The 9896-nt window shown below is 41.0% G+C and overlaps 1 protein-coding gene across 1 annotated transcript in view; it reads right to left on the bottom strand.

The window, feature by feature from the left end:
- The window catches only part of hif1al (hypoxia inducible factor 1 subunit alpha, like), a 31677-nt gene continuing 21781 nt past the window's right edge, over positions 1 to 9896 (bottom strand). The window contains exons 6-15 of the mRNA XM_078283950.1: positions 9741 to 9766; positions 9232 to 9338; positions 8379 to 8526; positions 6711 to 7006; positions 5503 to 5696; positions 4712 to 4810; positions 4239 to 4426; positions 3979 to 4090; positions 3117 to 3240; positions 1 to 1988 (exon numbers count right to left, since the gene is read on the bottom strand). Coding sequence (XP_078140076.1) covers positions 1924 to 1988; positions 3117 to 3240; positions 3979 to 4090; positions 4239 to 4426; positions 4712 to 4810; positions 5503 to 5696; positions 6711 to 7006; positions 8379 to 8526; positions 9232 to 9338; positions 9741 to 9766 — 1359 coding nt within the window. The 3' untranslated portion in view covers positions 1 to 1923. The remainder of the gene's footprint in view (positions 1989 to 3116; positions 3241 to 3978; positions 4091 to 4238; positions 4427 to 4711; positions 4811 to 5502; positions 5697 to 6710; positions 7007 to 8378; positions 8527 to 9231; positions 9339 to 9740; positions 9767 to 9896) is intronic.

Genomic DNA, 9896 nt, shown 5'->3' with positions numbered 1-9896 from the left:
TTATCCCAATGGGCAAAACCCAATAATCCAATAATCTGGTACTACAGGTTAAAGCAAACACTAAGAATTACTTACAATTATAGTAGACTGACTCTGGTCTGTCTAGTAAATTGAATTCATGTGATGGAGATGAAGGCAAAGTTTAATTGTATAAATGATCCAGATGAAACCTGGTAGCTGTATCTGAACCTGAGGCACTGCAGTGTCTGTATGGATTACAGTTGGATGTTGGTTTGCTGATATATTCTGCCCATATTGTCCTTTTTATTAATTATCAGATATCGGCCAGTCATGTCGTCCAGCTCTGATAGGATGGAGGTTCCTTTACACTTATGACATTTAATTTTCTTTGCACATTTTGTTCATTTAATTCTTCAATAATGATTTCTTGTAAACCAATTCTTCATTTAAAGGCAGAAATGTTTCCCAGAGTTTCCCCCTGTCATCCTGCCTGCACCTAAAATAATTTCATCAGTCTGGGTTTCAATGGAGAGTTTTAGTGTCCCATGAAGCTCTGAATGCTGTTTCAGAGGCTTTTCCACCCTGACAAGAAGAAAACTGTGGGGGAAACACTGAATACTTGTCATTTTTTGGCAAGAAATGGTCAGATTTAAAGATATTATCCGTATCGGCCTTCAGAATCCCAGTCAAACCCTAATATGGATCAATGGAAAGACCAAGAGAACCTATCAATGGCCAGATCATACAGAGTTATCCATTATAAACATTACATAGGCATTACCATGAAAAACAACATGGACACTTTGCAATCACTCTTCAAATCTGTCTGCATGGATTAAAGAAGATACAGGTGTGTGTGTGAGTTATGAACTTATGATGCTTTGGAGATTCTCTGCGAAGGTAAAAACATCCTCCTTGTGTATTTCTGTATGTATTTGTGTATATGTGTGTACAGTATGTGTCTACTGCATTATTCTGCATCAGAGAGGCTTGAGTTTACACCCATCACACATCAAAAACATCAAATTCATGCCACTGAATATCTTGAGGTAAAATTGGAAAAAAAAATCTCTTTCAATGTCGACTAATGTGCGTTTTTGTTTCTTTGAGTTGGTAGCTGAGGAAGACGTGTACTGCTGCATACAGACAGACAAACAGACTGGGTATCAGGCCCGGGTCAGATAGTAGCTGAAAAGAATTCTTAGCGCTTGTTTTACTTCACTTGGAGTACCAGATGGGCGGGGTTTGCTGCATAGGATGATAAAATGCAGCCCAGAAAGTTATCAAATCACATGAAAATCAATGTAAAAGACGTTTTTTGTGATTGACAATTTACCTGAATCTCTCGACATTGCTCTGATGCAGTAAACCCCACCCATCTGGTGCTCCAAGAAGATTAAAACAAACACTAAGAAAGACTGGACCGAGGTGTGCTGCTTACCAAACACCAGTATTTCCCTCTATGGTAACGCATGTAGGATTTTCTCTCTTTCCACACCTGTTGTGTACAAAATGTTAGCACCACCTGAAACAGGCTGACCTGAACTGTAGTCTTACACTGATCCCTCACATTAAATCCGCTTCGGTGATAAAGGTAACGACGGGTTGAAGGAGGAGGACTGCGGCGCTGACAGTCCGCCTCCTCGCCCGCATCACCACACATCGTCAGCTCTCGTTTCACAGTGACGCATCGACGAGAAAAGCCAACACTCAGCACCTTTAAAGAAGCTATCTTGGTTCAGTATGACCTCACGAGCAGCGAGGTCGTGTGTGTGTGTTACAGCATTATGCAACATGTGCATGTGCGAGGCTGATTTCATGTGCGTACGTGTCTGAGCCTGTGTTTATATGTGTGTGTGTGTGTGTGTGTGTGTGTGTGTGTGTGCGTGGTTGTGAATCCTGCGTTGACTTCCTCACGTCAAGCGAAGAGGTCGAGCCAACGCTTGATTGACAGGAGCTCCATCAAGTCAGAGGTGAGAGAGGCGACAGGTTGGGTGGGCGGGACGTAAATATGTCCCTCATCAGAGCTACATGACAAAAATGACAAAAAAGTGAACATTGTTAGATTAGTTTAAATAGTACAAGAACAACACCCCTGCCTTATTCTGTGTGTGTGTGTGTAGGTGTGTGTGTGTGTTTTCATATTTATTTATAGAGGCTTTGCAGTTGTAACACAAATCTCCTAGCAACCACGTCTGGCTCCATTATGGAGGTCCAGAGTGGAGAATTGTCTTTAAGTTATACTTATTTATTTTCTTTTTTTTAATTTAATTTTTGTTGTACTTGCAAAAGGTACACTTGAGAATAGTAGGCCTATATTTAGCTTTGTACTTTTAATGCTACTTAGACTTGTTGAATACTTTTTTTACACTTTTGCAAAAGATATTGAGAATAGTCTACATATATAATCCAATATATACGGTCCAATTCACTTTCAGTATTTGTGTGTCAACCTCAAGTATACTAAATGTATATAGACATAAACTTAAAGTTAACTCTTAAGTTAACTTAAGGCCAATTTAGTCCCAACAAGTAACATAATTGTACACTTAACAGTAAACGAATAGTTTACCAAAGTTAGTACACTTCTTATACTTAAGTATACTTTAAAAAATACATACTATGGTTAGCTAGCTAACAAGCTGACATTGTCTAAACACAAAACCAATCAGATGGATCAGTGGTGAAACGATCCCAGTCAAAAACAGCACAGATATGAACTATGTCTCTTCAATTCAGTAGAGACAGACAAGTTTAGAAACATAATCAGCTTTTTTCAGCCACTGTTGCCCAGGAGCTGTACACCTCCAATATGGCCGCCAGAGGGTGTGTTACATCACCTGAGAGCCCTTTATACAGGTGTGTGTTGACTGAACAGCCTTGTTGCTGCTGCAGACCGAGTCACATCTGGGAGCTTTCCAACACCCAGACTGTGTTTTACTGCTGTATTTCTGACTGGAGAGTGACACTGGCTTCTCTCCACTTTTCAGTTTTAACTCCACGCCCAGAACAACTTTCTAGTGTAGGGATTGAAACTGGCCTCCGTTTGATCATACGGTTTTCTGCCTAACCTCAAGACTACAACCACCGCTCTGTGTGTGTATGTGTGTGTGTGTGAGAGTCTGGGCATGTGTGTGTGTGTGTTGCTGGCCTACCTGCGGTGTCACACACTCCCTGCATCCCTCCTAAAACAGGGTCTCTGTCCGTCAGCAGCTGACTCCGCCTCCTGGGGCGGGGCTCCAGCTCCAGATCTGATTGGTCCGTTTCCTCCAGGCAGCCCTAAAAACATGGAGGTCACAGAACCGAGTCAGAGAGGGCAACAGAAACCTAAACCAGGAGATAAACACCTTCATAGTTATTAGTTACACTGAGTACGTAAACATGCTCAATCTTTCCATTCATTAGGGCGCGTAAACACCATAGTCGCATTTCTTTTGGTTTTTTTAAACTGCGCAGGTCAAAGGTCACCAGATACTGTTGATGTTGTATTTACAGTGCATATAGATACATTATTAAATGAATCCATGTAAACTGTGTTATCCTGTTACTTTGAACCATGTAAACGTTGTGATGGAAATTTTGCCTTAAGCTGATTAACTCCCACTTTTTGTCACTTAAAAAGTGACAAAAAGTTTGGATAAGATGTTTTGGATGAAAGCACCTGCCAAGTGAAGAACCCGCCTTATGTTTTATGTTAGCATTTCCATTTCGCTCCAATTTTGATGTTTAACTTACCAGACTACAAACAAACTGTCCCAAATCAAAGCTCAAAGCAGACCAAGGGGGATTCTTCTATTTGACAGACATGAATGTGTTTCACTCTCTACTTTAACGCTTATTTTTTCTTTTATCTTCTAAGACACCTTCACTTGTTTCAGGTGAATGTTGAGAAACAATTAATATCGTGATGAAGTGGAGAGAGTGGAGATTTCTTTATTTCTGCCTGTGGAGTAAAATAATTTGATTTGAAATATCCTGCAATATACTGTAAGTGATAAGTCTGAATACTCCTCTCACCAGTAATCTGTGGCTGAGAAGTAGTTCCTCTTCTATAGAGGAAGGGGCGTGTCTCTGTCTCTTGTCCTGAATCACCAGCTTGGACAGCGTTTCCTCATCCGGATCATGGGACCTAACGGCGGGGAGGAAAGAGAGAGAGAGAGAGAGAGAGAGTCAGCATAATTCCACAAAGCATCATCATCACCACCAATTCCAAGTTGCTCTGGATAAGAGTGTAAATGTAAAAATGTAAATGTATAAAGGGTGCCAGCGTGGCGTACCGTTTCCTTCTGAGTGTGATGGTGATGGTAGCTGTTGTACAGGGGGGTTCAGGTGAGGAAGAGGAGGAGGAGGAGGAGGAGGAGGGCATGTCAGCGCCCTCTGGCAGGCTGCCGAGGAAAGTCAGCTGGAAGTCATCGTCCATAGAGATGTAGGGAGCCAGCATGTCCAGGTCCATCGCCTCCACATCCTGAGAAGAGACACACAGACAGACAGACAGACAGACACACAGACACACAGACACACAGACAGACAGACAGACAGACACACAGACAGACAGGTAGACAGACAGACAGGTAGAGGAGGAGAGAAAAACAGGTTAAAGAGACAGGAAGCAGGTGAGATGTATAAACTCTGCAAAATCTGCACAATTTAACTGTGATTGTACAGATGGATTCAGTCAGAGAGAGAGAGAAAGAAAGAACTGTGTGTGTGTGTGTGTGTGTGTGTGTGTGTGTGTGTGGTCTGCTCCTACCCCCTGTGCTTTTCCCTCTTTCTTCTGACTGTCTTCTGGACAAACGGCAAATAACTTCTCGACCTTGTCGGTGTCCATCACCTCTTCCTCACCGGGGCACTGATGGAGGGCGAGAGACACAGAGACACAGAGGACAGAGGGAGAGAGAGAGAGAAATGACCTAATTCATTATTGGTTGAGAGATTTTTCTATTAGCCTGTATTTAACCAGGCAATCTGACTGAGAACACATTATTACTTCTTGCTTACAGCACTACTATTGCTGCTACTAAACTACCACTACTGCTTCTACTACTGCTACCATTATGAGCATTTACCTAGCAACCACCTGGTACCACCCTAGCAACCACTAGTAATCGCCTACTAACCACCTAGTAACACCCTAGCAAACAACTTTAATGACCTAGCAACCACCTGGTACCACCCTAGCAACCACTAGTAATCACCTACTAACCACCTAGTAACACCCTAGCAACCACCTTTAATGACCTACCATCCACATAGTAACGCCCTAGCAACCACTGTCAATAACCTAGCAACCATCTAGTAACATGCTAGCAACCATTGTCAATCACCTAGCCACCTAGAAACACACTAGCAACCAGTAGTAGTCACCTAGCAACCACCTAGTTACACAGTAGCAACCACTATGAATTGCCTAGCAACCATCTAGTAACACCCTAGCAACCATTGTCAATCACCTAGCCACCTAGTAAATAGGTATAGTAAATAGTAAATAGTATGGGTAGTAAATAGGTGGGGAGTAAATAACCAGGTTTAGGTCATCCTTACCGGCACTGACTCAGGATCAGGTGAGGCTGCTGCTGCTGGTGATGATGATGATGATGATGATGATGATGAAGGTGGAGTGACGGTGTCGAAGATGGGGGAGAGCAGCTGGCGGAGCTCTGGAGTGCACAGGTCCTGAGGACAGTCTGGGAGCGAGTCGGGACTGGGAGGACTGGCAAACGACAGCTCCACAAAGTCTGACACAGACAGAGAGACGAAAAACACAAAAAAACCCACAAACCGTTCAGTCAACATGGATCCAGGTTTACCTGCTATCAAATGTGCCTATTATTGTTCTGTCGAAAATACTGACTGCATGTCTTCTGTAAAAGAGATCCTTCATCTCAATCAGACAAAGTTGCTTAAATAAAATAAACTAGAATAACATACCCTCAAGTTAAAGTTTAATCTCACAATCATAGTGTCATCTTCCTTCCCTTTAATGAGCAGGTCTCTTTTACAGAAGAAATCCTTGATCTCAATTAGTCTAACATGTCTTAAAGTTAAATAAATTAAAATTAAACACCCTCAAGTTAAAGCTTACAGTCTGCACTTTAATCTCACAGTGCCATCTTCCTTACTGTCTGAGGAAATTAGGCCAGTAAAGTCAGTGTCTGCTTTTAAATCACTTCTCAAGACACAGACAGAAATTATTTCTCGTTTTTAATCTTGTGTTGTTGCCCTTATTGTTTGTTCTGTGCTTTATTTCTCTCTCTGTAAAGCACTTTGTAAACTTTGTTTTAGAAAAGTGCTATATAAATAAAGTTTATAATAAAGTTTAAAGTTTTAATTGAATTCCATTAAATTCCACTTCTAAGAGAGTTTGTCTTGACTTACTAAACATTATAAATCAAACATTATGAATCAAATAAAAGACAGTTCAACAAATCAACACATTCAATCATAATGTATGGATTACGATTACTTGTTCTGCATCAAATACCAGCTGAAAGGTCCCTTTCTGATATTCAGAATTGATAATACATAACACTACATGTTATATATTATGGTATTATGGTAAAAAAAAAAAAACATGGAATTTCACAGAATTTCATTGAAATAAATTAAACTTCCTGAAATTCTAATTCAATTCCAATTCTGTTGCCTGTAGGTTTTTTTTTCAAATTCCAATTCCAATTCCTCAGCTGAATTGAAATTGATGAGTTCAGTCATGAATTGACCCTAAACCCCGGTGTTCATATCCGTCTCACCTGTCAGCGGGACGATGGCGTCTCCAGACTCGGGCGCCAGCTGCAGAAGCTCCTCTGGCTGCTCCTTCAGTTTGAGGAAGAGCTCTGCGGCGCTGCCGGGTGTCGAACCGCCGTCCTCCGTCTGACCGGCGCCGCAGAGGGTCTGACCGGTCTTCAGGTCAGGGTCACAGGGGTCACAGGGGTTAGAAGTCCCACAATCCTCTGCTGCCGTCGCCGGGGACCGGGGCTCGGCTTTAGGCAGCCGGCCACAGCGAGTCTGCTCCACGGAAAACACGACGTCCGGCTGCTCTACCGCACTGCAGAAGAAGAAGAAGAAGAAGAAGAAGAAGAAGAAGAAGAAGATAAAGAGGGAGAAGGAGAAGAAGAAGAAAGAGGAGAAGGAGAAGAAGAAGATGAAAAGGGAAGAGGGAGAAGAAGATTAATTATTTTACTGTCAACTTACACAGAGCAAACAGTGAATAACATGAAAATAGGGTTTTTTAACTATATTAAAAAATGTGTTTCTTTCTAGATAAGGTGAGATGAACTAAATGATTCCTGAGGGGAAACTGGTTACCTGCAGCAGCAAAGAACAGGATTTAGATAAAAACACAACAAACAGAACATTTCTCTGTTGTCATGTGAAAACCTCATAACTTCAAATTTTCATGTTTTAACTCCAACTGAAGGATTACATGCTCCTCTATGAGCTGAGAAAAGTCTGCACACATTCTTCATTTGCTTGGTCTGATGAAACCCTTTCAAACTGGACGAACTCAAAAATGTGTGGTGTTCAATCTAAAAACAAACCTGTTATTCACAGTTCCTGAAAAGTTCACATTTTGGAGATTCAAGGTACATTTTCACCTGACAGCAGCTGCGATATTAAAGATGGAAAATAAAACATCTTTGTCAGGCTAATACAGTTTTTGCTGTGTTGACTATTGACCAGAGGCGGGGACTCGAGTCACATGACACAGTTTTAATTACTTGAGACTTGGCACTTATGCACTGCTGCACTTCTTTTAAAATTTGTATTTTACTTGATTTTATGCATCCTATGTACTCTATTTTTTAACTTTATTTTTATTATTATTTTACAGTGGATTTTATTTTCCATCTTATGTTATGCATTCCTCATATTTTTACTATTGTTATTCAATGGGTTTTATTTCCCATCTTATGTTATGCTCATTCTATGTCTATTTTCATGTGAAGATGCATTTTATGTATTCTATTCTCCTCTTTATCTTATTCTCACTATCATTATCAAGTTTTATGTGAAGAACTTGGTGCATGTAATTTCTCTGTTGTAAAGCACTTTGAGCTGCATTTCTTGTATGAAAGGTGCTATACAAATAAAGTTTATTATTATTATTATTATTACTTGACTTGATGCATGAAGAGAAGCCTTTAGACTTGACTTGACTTGACTTGGGTTCTGGTGACTTGGCACTTGACTTTGACTTGTACTTTGATGACTTGAAAAATGTTTCTAAAAATCTTGACAAAAGATCTTGTCTATGTAAAATTCGGCTCCGTTTCAGTATATTTTACTGCAAGCATGAACGAATAAAGTCATCACAACTACTCTGAGCTTTTGCATAACGACTATATTCATTCAAAGGACCACAGTAATGTTCAGTCACATGGAGTCACATGACAGGACCTGGCTGCTTCCTAAAGCACCTGAGGATGAAGTTGAGGCAGACGACGGCCTCGGGCTGCGACGTCTTGCTGTTGTACAGGACGGTGGCCTGAGTCTCCGCCCACACAAAGCCGCCGCTCTTCGCCAGGAAGCGGTAGTGGCTGGTGCACACCTGACCTTTAGACAGCACTGCACAGCACGGACAGACAGACAGACGGGCAGAGAGACAGACAGGTGAGGACAGACAGGAACAGACGAGGAAAGAGATGAAGATAGAAGATGAAGATAGGTGAATAGGTAAAGGTAGACAGAGAGAGATAGACAGATGAAGGAAGAGAGCTGGATAAAGTACTCAGGGTTTGGTTTACAGCAGAACATATTTCAGCTGTGTGTGTGTGTGTGTGTGTGCTGACGTGTCTCTATCTTTATCCATTTCTTTGGCAGAGAAGCTTTAAGCATATTTATCCACTGCCAACAAATAAACTTACTGCTGCCAGTTTGGGCGATTTTCATGTTGTGACTAAATGAAAGAAGAAGAATTATTTTTTTTTTTTTTTAAATCTCACTGGATAACCTCAAAAACACATTTTCTTAGTTCCTGAAAAGTTGACATTTTAGAGATATTTTCATCAGACAGTGATGCTACATACATTTTTATTTACATTAATAGTCACTGTATTATTAAATATTTCTCCTGTTCCTAGGTACACCTATTATTTACGGACGACTGAATGTTGAATTATTTTGTTAAAATGATTAAAATTTTGAGCTTTGTTTTTCAGTGTTATTATTAAAAATGTAAGACCTACTTCTGAAACCCCCTGGTACAGTATATATTAGCACACACACACACACAGGCACACACACACACACACACACAGCACTGAAACTCACGTGTGTGCAGGCTCTTGTTGACGTGATCAGAGTCCAGGGCATGATGAAACTCGTAGGCCGAGCGGCCAATCAGATCGTCAGGCTCGTATCCCACCAACTCCGTCACCCTGGAAACAGAAAGATGGAAGGAGAGAAACAGGAGAGACAAAAAAATAATTCACAAATGAACAGGATCAGGGATTTCTATTCTGTTTCTGCGGTACTCTATTGAACTGAACTGTGGTGCGGTTCATTAAGATTAGAATGTAATGCAACCAACTGCAGGAAACGACCCCAAAACACAAGGGATTATGGGTAGAAGGAGACATCTGATAGCCAGCAGTTTGCTTGGAAAGCCTAGCAGAACAAAATGAAGTCTGGACTGGTGCTCATATTCAGATATTTCTTCATGTGTTCTTAACTGGTATGAACACCACAGAAGAAGAGACAGACAAGTCCATCATGCTGAGATAAAGTTACAGGGACTGGAATCAGATTTGTTTTCACTCCCCACTGCAAAAATCTCTAACTGGCAGGACGACAGGTCACCAAAACTCTGTCCAATGAACAAGCTGCTTGTGAGTCATGTGACTTTTGTTTACAAGCCCTGGCTCACTTGCAGCAATTGGATGATCCAAATACAAAACTACAACAAATTGAACTTTTCAGACCAAAGAAAACAAACT

This window comes from Centroberyx gerrardi, chromosome 6 (assembly GCF_048128805.1).
Source record: "Centroberyx gerrardi isolate f3 chromosome 6, fCenGer3.hap1.cur.20231027, whole genome shotgun sequence".
In the NCBI taxonomy this organism is placed as follows: domain Eukaryota; kingdom Metazoa; phylum Chordata; class Actinopteri; order Beryciformes; family Berycidae; genus Centroberyx; species Centroberyx gerrardi.
The sequence above is the reverse complement of the archived record's forward strand: the minus strand, read 5'-3'. Positions and strand labels throughout refer to the sequence as shown.